This window comes from Rhea pennata, chromosome 2, assembly GCF_028389875.1.
Source record: "Rhea pennata isolate bPtePen1 chromosome 2, bPtePen1.pri, whole genome shotgun sequence".
Taxonomy (NCBI): Eukaryota; Metazoa; Chordata; class Aves; order Rheiformes; family Rheidae; genus Rhea; species Rhea pennata.
Genome location: NC_084664.1, coordinates 79111068 through 79130829, shown reverse-complemented (window position 1 = coordinate 79130829; position 19762 = coordinate 79111068). Strand labels below are relative to the sequence as shown.

Genomic DNA, 19762 nt, shown 5'->3' with positions numbered 1-19762 from the left:
ATATACTTCAGCTTTTAAGTCTACTTCATTTTGATTCATACATCTAATCTGGCTAAATTTTAACTTTCTTGCATTAGTATGGTAATACCTTTTGCGGAAGATAAAAGGACAGTGGCTTAAGACAGTGGCTGTCTTGGGCCAAGAAGAACAAGTTTTTATTTGAGAGTCAGCTGAAACTGGCAGATACGAATGCTCTAGCTTTCTTACTGCTGTTGTCAACCACTGTTTTGAACTTTTGTCCAAATCAAAAGCAGACAGCATAATTCACCACTCCAGCAAAGAAACTCCTTTTGACTCCCATTTACTAACCTGTTCAGCTTTCTGATGGAAGATAGAAGACATATCCAGTAAGGTGCTTCGCTCATCCAAGGCTGCAGCGAACGCCTTCCACTCTTGCTCTAGCTGACTTGCAATCTGTTTTATCTGCTGCGAGGCATAATGACCAGACTCAACCAGGCGATTTGCTACCGACATGATGCGGTTAATGTTTACATACACATTCTATGGAGAAGAGAAGGGGAAAAATTAGTGTGGGTTAGGAGATTACGTAAATACACAGGCATAGCTCTATAAATTACAGTAGTGCTTAATAGACTAAATCTGGTTTTATTTGCAATGTTTTTGCATGCCTGACTTGGGAATCTTGGTGTACAGTGTAGCAGCCTATCTGCACTGTTGACAATGACACACAACTTGAAACAACCAGAGTCTCGTACTAACATCAGTGGCCAACTTAAGCAAAGTTACATTATACAAAAATTCATTTTTACAAGGAAGAGGAAAAGCTGACCATACTTCACAACAGCATCAGTAATAATTTTTACAGATGTTTAAATCAGCAAGACATTCAGACACACAATACAGAAAATTAAAAGTATAATTAGTAAGCACTTGATCTATCCTTGATGCACACATGTAGAACACCACCCTGCTACAGATCTTCACATTGTCTTCTGAAAGCATTTATATTATTTAAATAAAAAGAGTAAAACTTTAGAACTCAAAGTTTACTTTGAGTGTATTCAAGAAGTTTTATTTTCCTACTGCTATATGGCCCTGGAGCTAACACTGAAAACTACACAAATTAGGTCAAAGATCAGAAAGATTCTCTAGCATGTTGTCACTACTCAGTGATGGCTCTTAGTCACTGTGATTTTCCTCCCTTTTAACTCATGCATTTTGGCATATATTATCCAATACTTGTTTTTCATTCTGTATGAACAACATTTTTCAAAGGAAGCAATCAAGTGTTTCCAATTCCTGCAAAGCCAGAAACAAGTTTAGCTTCATCACCACAAGCTTTCCGAGTAGCTCTTCCAGAGCTATATTTACAGAATGCTGCATTGACACTTCTTTCAATTGGGCTCACTCTCATTCCTCTAGAATGAAATTCTTGGAATTATAAATAGTCAAGGTTGGCAGGGACCTTTGGAGATTGGTTTTCCAAATTCCTTCTCAAGGCAAAGTCAATTAGAGCAGGTTGTCCAGTTGGGTTTTGAATATCTCCAAGATCAAAGAGTCCACAACTTCTCTGGGCAACCTGTTCCAGTGTTCGGTAACCTTTAGAGTAAAAGGGTTGTTTCTTACATTTAAACAGAATCTTCCCTATTTTGATTTGTGCCTATTGCCTCTTGTCCTTTCACTGCACACCACTGAGAAGAGTCTGGCTCCATCTTTTTTTTTTTTTTTTTTTTAACTACCTGCCATCAGATATTTATGTATGTAAATATACATGTATGTAGTATATAAGTATGCATCTGTAAATACATAAATGTTTATATATATACATATATGCATGTATATATAAAGATCCCCCCTCCAAGCCTTTTTTCTCCAGGAGGAACAGTTCCAGCTCTCTCAGCCTCTCCTCATGTGATAGATGCTTCAATCTGTTGATCATCTTAGTAGCCCTTTGCTGGTATTGCTCCAGTAGCTCCATCTCTCTTCTTTATTGGGGAGCCCAGATTTGGACACAGCACTCCAGGTGTGGCCTCACCAGGGCTCAGTAGAGAAGGATCACCTGCCTTGACCTGCCATCAATGTGCTTTCAAATGAAGCCCAGGATGATGTTGGTTTTCATTGGTACAAGCGCACATTACTGGTTCACTTTCAGCTTGGTGTCTGCTAGGGCCCTTTTCTGCAAAGCTGCTCTTGAGTCAGTCAGCTCACAGGCTTTACTGGTGTATGGGGTTACCCTTCCCCAGGTGCAGGACTTGATATTTTCCTCTGTTGAGCTTCACAAACTTTCCCTCTGCTTATTTCTCCAGCCCGTCAAGGTCCCCCTGAATGGAAGCACAATCATCTGATCTATCAAATATTCTTCTCCACCCCACTCCCCTCTTTTTTTTAATCACTTAAAAGCTTGCTGAGGGTGCACTCTCTTCCATCCTCCATATTATCAATGAAGACACTAAACAGTATTGGACCCTGTACTGACCCCTCGTGGGACACCACTAGTTACTGATCTCCAGCTGGACACTGTGCTGCTGCTGCTGATCACAGCCCTCTAAGCCCAGCAGTTCAGCCAGTTTACAGTCCTTCTCACTGTGCATTTATCTAGCCTTCATCATTTTGTCTATGAGGACTGGCAGAGAGGCAGTGTCAAAAGCCTTACTAAAGTCAAGATGAACAACATCCACTGCTCTCCTCTAATTCATCAAGCCAATCACTCCATCATAAAAGTCTATCAGGTCGGTTAAGATTGATTTCCCCTTCATAAATCCATGCTGACTTCTCTAAGTCACCTTCTGGTCCTTCACATGTTTGGAAATAGTTTCCAGGAGGATTTGCTCCAATACCTTCTGAGGGATCAAAGAGTAGCTGACCAGCCTGCAGTTCCCAAGATCCTCCTTCTTGTCTCTTAAAGATAGGGGTGACATTTGCTCCCTTCCAGTCCTCTAGATTCTTTCTCAATCAACATGATCTTTCAAAGACAATCAAAAGTGGCTTCACAGTGACATTGGCCAGATCCCTCAGTACTCATGGATGCATCTCATCAGGACATACCTGCGTATGTCCACCTTAAGTGTTTCCTAACATGATCCTTCTCTAGCAAGCGTTAAGTCTTTACTGCTCCAGATTTTCCCACTGGTCTTAGAAGCCTGGGATTCCTCTGCCTTCCGTGTCCTTTGTTACCAGGGCCCACTCAGCAGTGGGCCCACATTTTCCCTAACTTTTTTAACTGTTGATGTAAATGTTGAAGCCATTCGTGTTGCCCTCTACATCCTTTACCAGATTCAACTGCAGGTGGGCTTTAGCTTTCCTAAACCCATCTTTGCATATGCAGTCAGTGTCTCTATAGAGGATGTACACTATACAGATGAAGATAGGTAGTGACACCTCCTGGGTCACCTGTCCTTCCTTCTACGACATTTATGCTTCCCTTTTCTGTTCTCGTTTAGGCAGGAGATCCTTGCTCGTTCATGCAGGTCTCCTGCTGCTTTTGCTTAATTTCCCTCTTGTTGGGATGGACCATTCTTGGACTTGAAGAAGGTGATCCTTGAAAATCAACGAGCTCTACTGGACCTCTCTTCTCTCCTTGGCCATAGCCCATGGGATCCTTCCAAGCACATTTCTGAAAAAGGCAAAGTCCACCAAAGTCCAGGGTTGCAGTCCTGCTTAATGCTTTCCTCCTGATGATCCCTAGGATGATGCTTAACTCCATCATCTCATGATCACTGCAGCCAGTACATCCCCTGACCTTCATATCCCCAATCAGTTCTTTGTTTGTAGGAACCGGGTCCAGGCTGTCTCCCTGCAATGGCTATGTGATCACCTGAATTAGGAATTTGTCATCAATGCACTTCAGAATATTCTTGGATTGCTTGTGCCTGCAAGGACCTGCAAACACGAGAATTCTTCCAGTTATCTGGAGAAAGCCTCATGCACAATGCAGGACTACAAAGATGATCAGAAGACTGGAGCATCTTCCCTATGAGAAAGCCTACAAGAGCTGGGCCTGTTTAGCCTGGAGAAGAGAAGACTGAGAGGGGATCTTATCAATGTCTACAAATACCTTAAGGGAGGTGTCAAGAAGATGGAGCTAAACTCTTTTCAGTAGTGCCGAGCAACAGGACTAGAGGTAATAGGCACAAACTGACACACAGGAAGTTCCGCCTGAATGTGAGGAGGAATTTCTTTACTGTGAGAGCAACGGCACTGGAACAGGTTGCCCAGAGAGGCTGTGGAGCCTCCTTCTCTGCAGATGCTTAAACCCCACCTGGATGCAACCCTGTCTAATATGCCCTACGTGACCCTGCCTGAGCAGGGGTGTTGGATTAGATGATGTCCAGAGGTTCCTTCCAACCTTACCGATTCTGTGATTCTGTCCATTCCAACTTCAACCATTCTGTGATTCCTAATTAGGTGGCTGTAGCAGACACCCACCACAATGTCACCATTTTGGTCCACCTGTTAAATCATGACCCATAAACTCTCAGTCAGCTCATCTCCTATTCCAAAGCAGAGCTCCATGCATTTCTACTGCTCTCTCACATAAATGGCAATTCCTACTAATTCCTCCTGTTTGTTCCCTATGCTGCATTCATTAGCATACAAGTTCTTCAGAGAGGGACCCAGTAATGCTGATCTCACAGAAAGGGTATGACTTCTTTTCCCATAATGCTGTCCCATAAGCTCTTCCTTATTTACGTGCATATGCATAGGACTTCAGCCCTGTTTTTGTTGATTACAATATCCCTACTGTTCATATCACCTCATACCCTTGGCCGCCAAATTCTCCCTGTTAGGTCGCCCAGTGTGTTGTCAAAGATACTTTTGCACCAGTCAGGTGGATGTCGTTTCTTCCAAGTAGTCCTTGATCTTCAAAGAAAACAGAATGCTGTGGTCAATACCAGCTACTCAGCCCATTGTTGATCAGCAGGATCTAGTCATCCTCATGTCCTCCCCCCCCCCCCCCCCCACTGGAAGGATCAAGAACACTACTTGGGCCCCCTCTCCCTTGATCATCACAAGAGCCATACAGTCAGGCTTGATACTTTCAGGTCATCCCTAGCTGTATCCTTGGAGTTCATGTAGAAGAACAGAAGGGAGTAACAGTCTGAGGGCCAGACAAACCTTGACAGTCTTTCCACAATGATCTAAATCAGAGCTCTTAGCAGGCCTCCTTAAACAACAGGTCAGGTTTGCAATTAGGGGCCTCTGTCTCCTGCAGTAGGACATCTCCCACTATTAGTACTTGCCACTTTCTCCTGGTGCTGCTGCTTGGCTCAGGCTCAGCTGGCACAGATGATTCATTTGACAGAACTCCCACCCACTTGTCTACTACCAGGGCACTGAATCTACTTGATAGCTGCAGATCTTGAGGTGGAACAAGAGCCTTCCTCCTCATGCCAAAAGTCAGTTTTCCACTTATAGTATCAAGGAAACTTTTGTCTCCCAAACAGATATGAACAGACTCTGTATGCCTCTCCTTCAGTACAGTTGGGGGTTCAGGCTCTTGAAGCTGCAGGGTCTCAGAGGAGAGCCAGTTGATGTCTTTCTCAATCTCTGATGCTGCAGAGTCTGCTGACTTCCTCTTCAGCTCTTCAGTGCAGCAACAAAGCTCTTCAACAACCACAGATCTCCTGCAGGCTAGAAGACTTGTCTCCTGCTGCCCAAGCCTCAGCAAGAAGTCCCAAGCCATCTTCCTAGACCTGACCATGCTGACTTACTGGAGCAGTAATTGGAACAGGTCTCTTAGTTTAACTATATACATCTATGCAAGTGTGAATGTAAAGGTTTTCCTGATACAGCCGACATCTTAATTGATCTACTTCCGTAAGAATCTATATTCTATATTATTAGGCTAATACTGGCTATATTAGAATGCCACTTGAACTATATGCATTTCTGAAGTTCTGGGATGTCAATTAGACATTAAGGACAGGAAAGACTGGCACTATAAATATGTAGTTATACAAATCAAAACCAATCTGTGCTTAACATGCATGCAGTTTCCCGTAGCAATCTGGCTTTACAAGTGTGGAAAAATATTCCTTGTAGCTGCACAAATATGAATGAATATGCCAAAGTTTGAACACTTTCCAAGCTATATATGTCACATTCCTTTCCTCAAAAAAATCCTACAGTAATCTGATCAAATTTTTCTTCCACTATCACTATCTGATATATCAACTAAATATTTAAGTTTCAGCATTTCAGAATGCAGTGACCCAGAAGAACCAGACTTGGTTAAGGAGAAAGTGAATCTGAAATAACAATGGACTAGAACTGGACTGTCTTTAACTTGTTAACTTGAAAGGTAACACATTATGTCAAATTTATAAACAGGTAGGCAGGTACACTGTTATTATATGACAAATGCATATTCCATGCACTACTTCAGAAATACTGTTCCAACTAGGGTGGTGTTCATTATCTTGGAGCCAGAGGTTTCTTAGTTATTGCACAGGTTTACAGGCTTACTTCAGTGAAAGCAACAACAGATATCAAGTGATAGCTTAAAACAAGTCTGTAACAGTTATCTCATTTAGATCACGCAATTCTGCCTCAAATAGATGCAGCTTCTAAATATGTATCAAGATGTCAAGAAAAGTGAAGGACTAAAATGATAAAGTTATTTCTTTCATTGTGTTACACATGGAGAAAAAACTCAAAAGGGAACAAAGCCAAGACCATTCAAGTTAGTATATTACAGTATTACTTAGTACATTTATTTTCTCTCTCACACAATGCCCTTTAGTTAGAAGTTGAAAAGATACCTTACAATATCTGGAAAGTTCCTCATTGCAGAATTATTCCTTAAAGGGAACGTGTATATGTATGTAAAAAATATTGCTCAGCAAGTCAACACAGATCAGCAGCCTAACACAAGCTGTAGTGTACTGCATGTGTCATTCTTTGGTGTATGCCTGAAAGGCAAGTACACAGGGGAAAATACAGGTGACAGCCTGCCAGTTTAACTAAATTACCATCATATCCAGTACAAAATAAAGCTGGCAGATGCCCTGAAGGGTCTATTTTATTTCGATTTTCCTAGACTAAGTAACAAACAGGAGTGTTCTGACACAGACACTATTAAGCATTCAATGTTAAAAAAAACACCCCAACAACATGACCTACAAGCATTATACCTGGCACCTTTATTTATATATACATTCATACATACACACATTGATGAATTACAAACTATTCAACTGTAATAAGAACATTTTTGCAAAGGATCCATTTTCCAATTCACCTGTCACTTCACACACAAGTGACCGCTATTAAAAGGTATAACATTAAGGTATGAGGTAATATTTGCTTTAATGATTTAAATGTTGCAAGAGAGAATAGAAGAGGGTTTTAGGAAACAACACTGAATCTCAGTTTGGGAATCCAAACTCCAAAATATGCAGGACTACAAATAACTAAAGGCATCACCCAGTCTTTTCCCTTAAGCAAAAATATGATCAGCAGCATCCAGACTACAATCTACTGTCTAATCTGTTCTTCAACTACAAGGATCTTCAAGTTGTTCTTAGGTAACTATTTAACTATTGTTATCTACACTAAAACAAGTTAAATATAATTTCACCTTACTCTTCTTTTCTTCAAATTCATTATCTTACTTTCCTACATTTTTCATGGTGGACCTGGTGAATAGCCCACCCACAGCCCTCCCTCTAGTGTTAACTAGTTTAGGAACATGCCAACAGTTGATATAGTAATATAAGACTTCTTGGGCTAAGGCTAAACATAGCTTCTACTGATGGTCCTGGCAGCACCCAGAGACAAGCCACAGCCAGAGATCTTTGACAGCAGCCAGAGGTAGCTTTCTCCAGGGAAAGCTTTCTTTTGTCTAGCTCACTTCCCAATCAGTTTGACCTGGCACAGTTAAGAGGCACAGTTAAGCTTTGATGAAATCAAAGCCATTTGATCCAGCAAGAAAAGTAGAAGAAAAATACTCAAAGAGGAATTCTCCTCCTCCCCCCAATCCCTATTTCAGATGATTGCTTTTGTTTCTATTGTGCCCCACAAGATACACGGAAAATGGCAGGAAAAAGGGGGGACCGACACAGAATCGGTCTTTCTTGCTCTTCAATACACGCCTAATGGTATAATCACAGATATTTTATGTTTTTACAGTTCTAAAACTAGACAGATATTTTTGTATGTGCAACTCCTATGATGCCATATTTGCAAGTTTCTCCCTTAAAAGGTTCTAAAAACTTGTTTTGAGACGTGAAGCATTCATTCAGTAACCTGAAGAGGAACTTTAAGCTAAAACTGAATATTGCTTAACACAAATAAACCCTGAGACTTGACACTAGTAATTTACTATTGCTGAAAGCAGGCTTCTTAAATGATCCTAAAAAAACAGCTTCATCTTTAAAGAGACAAAACCTTGAGAGTTTATTTTTAAACAGCTAGGAAAGATGGGATCAGCTTGCCCTATATAAAAGTAGTCTTGGTACTTGTCAATACATAGCTCCTTGATCTCAGCACTAGCAGGTCACATACTTACAGCTGAATATACAAGCTATATTTCAGCCAGAAAATTCTTTTTAAGTCATGTCAACCTGTGTGTGCTAAATAATGGTAACCAAATAAGCGTCCACTGTCAGTGTGCATCACTGCACCTATCCAGCTTTTCTGTAGGACAGTTTCACTGCAAAGAGAACCTGTCCGTGTATTGTTTAGCTCAACTGTGTATATCATTCAGCTTTAAACTTACTTCCATTAACTTCTACGAAGCAGAACAACACAAGTCTAATATACTGAATATGCAGGATTCCTAGATGTATCACAGGCTAATGAAGCTACTGCAAGTGCAGTTGTGTTTCCCCCCTTGCTGTATTCTTCACCTTTTTGTTTTACATCATTTAGTTTAAACTTCTGACTATTTTATTCTGTAATATTGAAAATTAAGATCTAAAACTTGCAGAAAGCCTTATGAGGAAAAAGAAAATGCTCGACAAATCCTTTTTGCCTATTTTGATGCAACAGACTCTTGTTGATGACAGGAATTAAGTAGTTTTCACAATGGCTTACATCCAGGTGGTTCATCTGAGCCTAGAAGATCAGAGTAAGATTTTTGTCTTCTCATTCAAGGGCCATTGCTCTTCACTCACACTTGGTGGGAGCAGCTGCAGAAATGGCCCTCCTGCATCCCAGAAAACCAAGCCATGGCTTCAAAGGAGGAGATGGCAGAACCAACTATTGACAGTAGCTAGCACCTGCTGCGAGGAGAGCATGTGCCCTAGAGCAACCACAACATGTTAAGCAAAGCAGCTGTAACATCAATTATCAGGTTAAGCTGTAAGCAAGTGCAAGAAGTTTTGTTTAGCTTGTTGGGTAACATTTATCATTTGAACAGACTTTCCCCCCCCCTAAAGTGAGCCTAAGAAAACTGTCTGGAAAACAAGTTATATTAGGGTCCAATTAGCGCCATAGTGAAACTCCTCCAAAATCTCCTGCATATAATAAACTTAATATTTAGTTGTCATTCCTTCCTCTGCCCCATCCAATTGAATAATTTGCATGGTGGTAGAGGGACTAAAAGTTACATTCCACCTCTAGTATTGAGTATTCACACAGGAGATCTTAAATCACCTCTGATTACTGAAAAGTTATGCTGACTGCAACAGTGAACACGTAATAGCTTGTTCAGCATAGAATGTATCTGAAGAGTGGTCAGGGAGCAACTGAACATCCTTGCAGGAGTTAAGACTACCTAACTTTTTTCCACTTAAACTAAGACTAGTCAAAATTCAATCAGCTCAGGTCACTTTTTCCTGTGACATTCAGTCTAATTTTCCCCCTACTCCTCAGGTAAGATGTCCAAGTTGTCTGTCAAAATTGCAGAAAAACTGAACACTGCTCAAATCAAAAGCAGGGGCTGATAATCTCAAAATTGTGTTTTTCTGTTTGGCACCAAAGACCCACTTCACAGGGCCTATGCTGCAGAAATGCATGGAAAAACTACAGGTTGGTTATGCCCTCTTAGATGTAAGCTGTGCCTTGTATGCTTACACAGGTTAAGGTCAACCTATACAGACTGAGAAAAACTCCTCTGTAATTACTGTATTTAACTACCACATGCAAAATAGAGATTAACAGTAGAAGACAAAGAGCAAAACAGAGCAGGAGGAAACATGATTGAGTGCTCAAGTGCTTCCTACTCTTGCTGACATTTGAAGGACACACGAATAAAAAAAGCAAACAAATTTTAAAAAAAAGGGGGGAGGGAAGGGGGACAACAGTGAATATGACCAAGATAGGCTGACAGAAGCTGATCTTTAGCATCAAGTCCAAAAATAGTCTGGCCTTCCAAATTTACTAAGTTTCAAAATATGTTCCATGTCAGTGACATACTGCACCTCTGTCCTTTCCATTCTGTTCTCCTTCATACGCAATGAGCACCAGCAAAGAACTGCTCTGTAAAGGAGCAATTCCCTATGGAGTGAACCTGTATTTTCCAGACCTAACAAAATTACATCATATATAATGTTACATAACTTAATTGCAAGGCTCACCAACTCTTGCTTTGCTCTTTTCACGAAGTTAATACTGACTTCTTCCCCCCGCCCCCGCAACACCCATTTAACATAGTTGAATTGTAGAAAACCTACCTTCTGGACATGAGAGCCGCCTTGCTAAGAAAGAAGCACAGCCTAGGTAGCTTGCTTTGCCAGAGTTATGCAGCCCTGACCTACAAAACCCTTTTACAAGAGTTGATTGTTTCAACTGCATTTTAATATAATTCTTACCCCTAGACTGACAAGGATGTTAATTACTAACAAGAGTGGTAATATCCCTCTTCCACTAAGCTGACAACGAAGGACTGGATTTAAGTCCAGACTCCCAAAGTGACTTGCACATATCCAATCCTCCTAGTGAAAAAGATGTAGAGTGCGCTCGAGAATTTAGTCTTCAAGTCCAAACAGGGCACTCATGAAACTTAAAAGCAGCTTTCACTCGCTGCTAATTACAAGCTGAATTTTTAACTGCTGTCTACTGATGGTTCATCTTAAGATCAAATTTGACAAGAAAAATATTTGTTTTAACTCCATTCTACTGTGCCAGAAATGACAAGCTTGTCCAAAAAAACCCTGTTACACCAGGATTAGCTACTGATCTAGTCAGACCTGTTTCGCAGAACTTCTGAGAACTTTTCCTGCCTGAGCTGTAGGTATCTCTTCTGAAGATTCTCAGAGCCAGTTCTTTCTACAGACAGCTCTGAAGTCCATATTACATACAATTCCCTGGAATTAAGTAAAAGGCTCAGAATAGTACTCAGAAACAAACAAAATTTATTTTGCCAGCCATTAGTGGCAAAACAGTAATAAGTGCCCACATGCAAGATTTTTGCTAGCAGCGTCAGACATCTACAAGTTTTGACACTCGCACTTCGGAAATCCTGAGGTTGTGTTGAATGCTGGCATTATTCCAAACAATTTTGTTGCTCAATCACAGTAACTCTATACTTGCTGCCTGGCTACCATTTCTTTTCTTCCTTTTTGTTACATAATTCCATGGCTCAAATACAAATTTGCACTATTCATAATAGAAGGAATCTTATATACGATTTACGAGTTCTACCTTAAAGAGCAAACACGTAGTTTTGTCAGTGTTGTGAAATGAGGCCTGTTCTTACCATACAGTTCATGGCAAAGTGATTGTGCTGTGTCTGAAGCTCCATAGCATGGGGATGACTGGTTCCAATCTCCGTGTAGCTGTTTAAAAATAGACCTTTGTTGTGGGTGATCCAGTCAAACATCTACAAGAAAGTGTTGAGGAAAAAAAATATATATATGAATAATTTCTTATAGAAGAAACTGACAAGTAAAAAGAGATTTTTCTCAGTATACAGAAGACAACCTAAGGCCATGAAAATCAACACTGTTTCTTCTATTCTAAAGTTACTATATATTTTAACCAATTCATAGTTTTTAGCTGAAATCTGACCTTTTGGACCCAATACCTGAGGCTGTTAAACCTTGACCAAAGATGTTTATCTGAACAAGCTACAAGTCAACTTCATTACTACAAAAAGAGTCATAGTAAACAAATGTGGAGCATGAGTCTGAGTTCCAAGTTTAAAGGTTCTCAGCAGCTTTGTAATTTCAAATGAAAATGGCAACTCACAGAAATTAAACATAAATTCATACTTGCTGATGAAGTAGTTTAGTCATTAGTTCATGTCAAAGTTGCAAATAAATTTTCTATTGCTAAGCAAATCAAAAAGACTATACTTGAGCATAGTGTTACAGATTACCATTTCCTACAAAATTTAAGGACAGTTTTTAAGTGTGTGAAAAAAAATGTACTTCTATATTCAATAAATTTTAGAAGAGATCTCCTCTGAAAATGATCATGACTGCAGCTATTTAGCTAGGATGTTAACAGTGCCATTGGAAGACAAAGTTTACAAAGATCAAGTAACGAAGCAAGAAGCCAAGTTAATCCCTCACCTGGCCTTCCTCTTGAAATCTTCCTGAAATCTTAGCTCAAAAGACTCACCTACTCTCTAGATAGGCTACAAAAGATGGTTCAAAGGGAAAAAAAGAAGAAGTAGCTAAGAATAGTCAGTACTCATCTAAAGATCTTTTAAAACACTCTAGTTAACAGAGCAATACTACCAAATCCAATATTCCACACAGGTACATGACAAACAATTATAATCAGAAAACACTAAGGTGTGGTAATAAAAACATGCAAGAGCTTAGACACTGGAAACAGTTGACTACATACTCCTAAAATTTTCATTTTCTTATCTAGACTACATTGAAGATGCGTCAGAATATTATTCAAAATAGACACTGTCCGCACCTATGACCATGCAGGTCTTTTCACCAAGTATTTTAACTTTGGAGTGTTACAACAGCAATTGTGGATATGCTATGCTCACACTGTTATTTGACTGGACCAGAAAAGACCTAAGTTACCTTGCAGTAGCAGAAAAAACAGAGGAACTATATTGAAAAAACACAATTAGAAAACTTGGTCTCTGTTCAATCCTGTTTGCATAATGCATACCTTGACTTTTTAAAGTGAAGTCATTCAGCTGCTCTGCCCCCAGCTCCTGTTCCCTCTTTAAAGAGGTTATCTTTCTCAGTGGGTTACAGTTTTACCATCCCTCTCTTCATTTGAATTTTTTGCACTTGCTGTTAACTGGCTCAATGATAATATGAGTGTGAATCCGAATACTCTCAAAACAGGCAGGCTATTAGCCTATAATTTGACCACTTCTTAGAATCTCAGAATAATTTGGAAATGACCCTTGCAGGTCATCTTGTCCAAACCCTATTTCAAGGTAGGGCTAGCTTCAGAGTTTGAGCATGTAACCTTGTCCAATCAAATTATCAGTATCTCCATGGATGGAGATACCATAGCCCCTCTGGATCACCTTTCTCCAGTGGTTGACAACCTTTGTCATGATTTTTCCCCCACTTTGTATCCAGTCAGAACTTCTTCCGCCTCTTGTCTTTTGGCTGTGCACCTCTGAGACAAGCCTGGCCCTGTCTTTTCTGTAATTCTACTATAGACAACTGAAAAAAGCAATCAGACCCCATGTGCACTCCTCCTCTTAGCCTTCTCTTTTCCCGAACCAGCCCACATTTCTTGTGCAAAGACTTGTGCAAACCCTCCGAAAGAACATATTTATTCCTTTTCATCCAAAAACTTATTTTTCATCCAAAATGTTGTTTTTCCTATACTCAAATAAACCATATAGACATAAACTAATAAAGGAGTCCCGAGCTATGAAATCTTATCTAATATAAGGAGTGAAATAAAGGCTGCAAGTAGCAGTCTTAATCCAAAGAGTGAGTTAGGATACTACATAACCCTTTTGAATCCTTATAGCTCCTTCAGCCAACAGAAGAAGTCTCAAGTGTGCTAGTGCTGTTAATTCCATTTGGAGGTGCCTAACATTTCCCTCTATTTTGAAAGATAGCTGCATAAATTTAACATAGATTTTTTTTCTTGGAATCAGGAGCGTAAAAAACCACAGATCTAGGAATACACAAGCAGAAGGTAGGACAGAGCTCAACTCTCTTGGCACAAGTATTTGACAAGTTGCCTCTTAAAGCACAAGTTATTTAGGCAACTTTTAGATGAGTAAATTAAGAACGTATTTTTAAGTACTTAATGTGAACATCATCAAAATACAAACTTTCCTCATGCTGTAATTAAGCAAAAAGTTGCTAAAAAGCATTTTGAGCCTGAAAAAACAACACCAGACCATCAGCTTGTTTTTTTCCCTAGATAATTTTATAAAGCTAAATTGACTTTACTAGATTTTTTCAACTCTTTTCCTGTTCCTACGATTTTCAACTCATACTATTCAGTAAACACTGAAAATATATTGAAGTTTCTTCTTCTTCAAGCACAGCAGAAAACATTAAAAGGAGAGTAGTGTTAAAAAAAGGTCTCTGAGTTGAAATGATCAGGGGATTGGAAGGTACAGAGGAAGAGGAGGAAGGAGAAATACATATATATTGCTTGCCTATTTTTACTCTTCCTCAAGGCATCTGCTTATGACCGCTGCTGGAGAGCAGGCTACTGGTCTCACCACATTCAGGCATTCTTATGTTCATTTTTTTATATTATTTATTTATTTATTTTTACAAATCTGGCAAAGACCATACCTGCCACTAGACTTAGATAGTTTAGTTATTACTTCTCCCTGTGAAAAAAAATCCCATCTTTTTTTAAAACTGGACACAAGTTAATAACAAACGATTGCAAAGCCTTTCCATGTAAAGATAGATTTTATCTGAGTTCATCTAATAATGCACTGCTAACTGTGATTGTTCTTCACATTCCATGACTATCAAGGGCATTTCTGATTTGATGGGATTTGTTAACCTGAAACATTTTGAGATCAGTCAGTCCCCTATTAATGGCATATGCGTGTCAAAAAAGATGTGTCAGTTTTTAGCCTGAGACTCTAAACTCTGCATCAATGAAACAGTTCTCCAGGTCAAGACTCTGCCAACTGCCTGTCACTCAAACCCCAAGAGTCACTTGGGAGAGAGATGGATGCTGTCCTTAGTCATCTGTACTTAAGGCATACAGATTCCTCTTCACTTGACACCTGCCAAGGCACCTGTCTGGATCAAAACCTTACCAAAGCTAAAGCTTTTAAGCCACTACAACTTTAAAGTTTCCTAAATGAGAGAAAACTGTGTTCTTTACAGTTTGGAATTTCTGCAACAACCCCTCTATTCCAGAAGTCTAAGAGTCACTAAATACAGCCTTTCTTTCTCATTAAAAGGGTAGTGATTAATTCTAAAGACAAAAATTACTATTTGTAGTTTTCCTCAGTACTCCTTTCAAGCCAGTCAAGCGCTGTGCCTGTAAATGATAGCATCCATTCATCCTCCCCTCCCCTGGCCCTTACCTTTTCAGCATCCTGCTCAAACAGCCTGAGCTGAAAACATTGGTCCAATTTCAATTTTCGCACATGCCACATCTGATGCAGATGCTGCCGTGTTGAGTGCAGCCTGTCCAGCATGGTGGATACTTTGGGTAAAAGGTTCTGTAAGTCTGCATTCCCTGACCCAGAGTTCTTTTTGGGAAAGCTGTCACTGCTCTGTATTCGCTGGAGCAGCTTCTGTCCTTCCACATCAAGGTCCTCAATTGGCGCCTTAATGACTTTCTTTTTTAATTGTGAATGTTCCTCTATCATATTGCGAGCACCTTCCAGGTCCTGAGGCATTTCTTTTTTGGACAATATATCTTGCAGTTCCTCCAGTCTGGACAGCATATGGGTTGCATTGCTGATGTAGTCCTCAAAAGCAACTCTGATTTCTATCCATTCCTCATGGTTATACTCCAAACAGCCATCAAATTCTGGAGTTAGCTGAGAAGGGTCAACTACTTTGGTAAGGCCTTCCAGAGACACCATATTTGTCTAAAAACACACAAACAAGCACACAAACAAAAGACAAAATATTACTGGTACTGCAGTGAATTTGAAAATTTCTTTCAAGTTTTTATTTCTGTATATTTAGAAGTTGATCACTTTGCTTATAAAGTACATGTGATTTAACTTTTCTCATATGCTTTTCTTCAGTCACCAATTCTGATCAGCCTTCTGACTTGCAGTTATTTCCCAAAATGAGAAACATTTTACCCCCAGCAACCTTTTAAATCTTATTACCACTTGCGTTTCTCTCTTACCTTACCACACTGAAGAGGGAAATAGCAACTGCTCTTTTAGCTATTTTGATTAAGTTTTGACTAACATATTGTAGAGCAGGAAGATAACAGCAAGGTTTAGTTGGTTACTTTCCTCTGCATGGCACACTGATGATAGCACCATTCCCACAATTCCCACCGAATGAAAACATAGATAGAGCTTAATTTTACTTTGTGTGGGGGGGAGTGAGGGGTGAGAGAGGGGCAAGACACAAAAATATGCCCCAATTCTTTCTTTTTCGTACTCAGACAAACCATGTACATAATGATGTGCACAACCATCTAACCCAGGCATATGATTGAAATCCCATCCCCTGCAGTACCACTGGCCTTATCTATCTCCCCTCCCATCCAAGAGCATAATTAGTCTGAAATTATTCAAGATGCTGATCTGTAGCAAGCACACTTAAACCATCTAACAAATACAAATTAGCATACTATAAGGGGAAATTACCTCAAATTCAAACTTAGAGCTGCCAAAGTTAGTCCTCTGTTTCTGCCAGAAGTTGTCTGGCTTGATTATCAGTGCAACATGAATACAACAGGGAAAGGATTCCTGTAAAATCTTCAGCAGAGGCTTTATGGAGTCCCATTTTGATCCACGCATGTCTACAATGACGGTGAATCCTCGTTTACATACTTCCTCACTGCAGAGGAAAGGAGAAAAAGGTTATCAAGCACACATTACAAATTCAACTACAGATCATGCTCTTACCACACCACACTGCTCAATGAATGGGGTCTCCCCAGCTACCAATCACACTCTGAAGTCTCACTGACAACTAACTAGTACATACAACAGCTCTGATGAAGGCAACGCACTACCTCTCATGCAGCTTGCTCCCAAGCTCCCAACCCCCTGCGAAACACTTTGTGGGCGATAACTTCAAACCAGTTGCAAACTTGCTGATCTGCTTCCATCACCTCTTTTTTTCACTGTTTACACTCTCACTTCCTCTTTGAATCCTGTTTCTCCATCACCTTACACATATATGAAATACAATTTATTGAAGTAGCAATATGTAATTCATTTACAAATGATCCTCTAGAAAACACATACACTCCACTGATGACAATATTCATACTTTTCAAATGGTTGAGGGGATCCTCTGACAGAAGTCTGCACACTGTTATTACCTACTCCTTTCACATCCTTTTAAACCATCTTGAATCTTGTCCCTTGTTATCTGAGAGCTATCAAGAGTACGAGTTTGCAGAGGGGAAAAAAACTGTATAAATAATTACTTTATAACAAGCTCGTTTTGTGGACAGTTAACGGATAAGAAAGTGTTTTATGACTGCTGAAGAAAACTACCTTAATCTGTTTCTACAAAATTTGAATTCAATTCTGTTGTCCTGAAGACAACAGCCTTTACACACCTTATTCCTGGTAATACTTTGGAGTGTGGCAGATTCAATTTTTTTCATCAATACCTTTTGCACACTTAATGCTCACTGCTGGTTTAAAAAAGAAAAATTACTACATGACCTTGCTGACATAGAATGGGAAAATATTTCAAAGCTAACAAGTCATACATAATGGACTGTCAAAAGGGACCAAATGTCTGCTGTTCGGGTACATGAGTCACTTTCAGGGATGTGACTAAGGTAAATGCAATTCTGGAGTTTGTGTGGCGAGGTTTTTAGAGTGTCCAGAAAGGAGAGAACTTTCACTGGCATACTTCAAACAGTCTTATCACCTCATAATAGAAAAATGAATTGCAACTGAAGTAGGATGCACCTAGAAGGAATGGGAATACAATTTTCTTAGAAGAGTTTTTAAGAATTGGTGAAAAAAAAATAATAAAAAGTTTATAAAGATAAAATTTGGCCTGTCCAACCTGCCCACAGGAATGCCACAAAGGAAATACCACTCTTCCTAAAAAGCATATAGTGCATTTAAACTGCAGGGCAATGGCAGCAGAAAAATACATTAAGATTGACTAGTTCAGAATACGTGTACGCTACAATTTGCAATGTTTTGGACAACGACAAAGGAGTTTTCTAACAGGCTCCCAAGAGAGGACAAGGACAACTATTGTTTTAAAGTTAAGATACATCAATTATGGAAAGGTTACGTGGTTTTCAGGTGTCTTTACAACATAGTGATATTACACAATTGCTGCTCATTGCCTCTTCCTAACCTAGCACACAATCTGGACATTATGTGAGGAGGAGGGCTTGACAACTAGTCCAGGTGAGGCATCTGGTCATCTCCTGGGATGGACAGAACACCCTTCATCAGGTGATACAATGCATGTTTGTCCTCTTGTCACATGGCCCCATCATCTGACAAAAGATTAACCCCTTTCGGCTGAAGATCAGGGGCTTACAGTCATTTTTGCTACCAATTCAGCACTAATAACAAAGTTCAGTGGGAACAAACTTTCCTTTATACGTATACTAGCACTAGATTTGACTTTTGTTGATTTGTTGAAATAGAATATTGTGATCCATAGCTTAATTTGTTGATAATACAACAATATCACAGATCTCTATAGGTGTGAGACTGTACAAGTAATTTTACTTTTATTTCTCCTGGTTTTTCCTGTGTTCTATCAGGACACATTAACTCATTCGACGTGAATAAGTTAGGAATGCTGTGCAGACCTCAATCCACCCAAGCAAGGAATACCATGAACGAGGACTATGATCTTTCTAATTATTGAGGTATTGAGAACTTTTGAGTTGTATTCTCAAACTTCAATACAGTGAGAGCAATATGGCAGAGCAACGCTGTTCCCAGGACGTAATCTATCCCTAGCTAAAGCACACCAACCAATCTGCCAACTGTCTCTCTTCTACACAGCAGAGCGATTATTTAGGTCTTTTACAAAAAGTAGTTTAAAACCAGTAACTCGTAGAACTTGGTACGAATTTGCTTATTTTCTTACCCCATTCAGTGTTCTAGTTTGTGGGTGTACTACAACATACTCCATTAATTTATTGTATAGCTTCAGAGCTTATCAAATGACCATGACTTACCTAGGAATACAAGCTAGATATGAAATTAGTCTCCTAAGGTCTTCTTGTCGTATTCTATCGTGATTACTGCGAGCTGGAAACGTTAGAATAGGACCTCCACGCTTATCTCTGCCACCTGAAAAATTAAACACATTAAAACCCCACAGCATAACACAACCCTGGTTTGCAAAACTAGCGCTCAGAATGTTTTTGGAAAACCAAGTACTATGCTGTTGTTCAAGCTAAATACCAACACTGTCATTCAGAGATCAGCTTAAAATTGAATTTCAAAAGTATCGATCAGTTCAATTGATTTGGTTACAATTCCTACAATAAGAACGTATCTGTCAAAAGAAATTAGAATAAAGAATAACTATAGCATAGACTTTTAATCATTCAAGTTTGACCAGCAGTGTGACTTACCTCTAGCAATAGTGCTTCAGCAAATATTTAATTATTGAATCAAAAATTGTACAGATTAGATTGAATTATGCTACTTTGTAGGCAAGTATTTAAAGGATACTCTGAGTACTAACTTAATTACTAGCTAGTAATTAACTAGCTACTACTAGCTGTTACTAGCTACTAGTAAAAGTGTGTAGTATTTTACACCCACAGGATGTATTAGAAAAATGGACATTGTTGA

At 39.5% G+C, this 19762-nt stretch overlaps 1 protein-coding gene across 8 annotated transcripts in view; it reads right to left on the bottom strand.

Moving 5' to 3' along the window:
* The window catches only part of TRIO (trio Rho guanine nucleotide exchange factor), a 255536-nt gene that overhangs the window by 161128 nt on the left and 74646 nt on the right, over positions 1-19762 (bottom strand). For 7 of the 8 annotated variants that reach the window (XR_009957633.1, XM_062569805.1, XM_062569806.1 and 4 more), the window contains exons 3-7: positions 19138-19252; positions 16607-16799; positions 15353-15865; positions 11603-11725; positions 310-501 (exon numbers count right to left, since the gene is read on the bottom strand). Coding sequence is in view for 7 of the 8 variants with exons in the window: in XM_062569805.1 (XP_062425789.1) it covers positions 310-501; positions 11603-11725; positions 15353-15865; positions 16607-16799; positions 19138-19252 (1136 nt within the window). In the remaining variant the exon portion in view is untranslated. Of the gene's footprint in view, positions 1-309; positions 502-4721; positions 4763-11602; positions 11726-15352; positions 15866-16606; positions 16800-19137; positions 19253-19762 lie in introns of those variants that run through there. The other variant, XM_062569808.1, reaches the window with a different exon arrangement.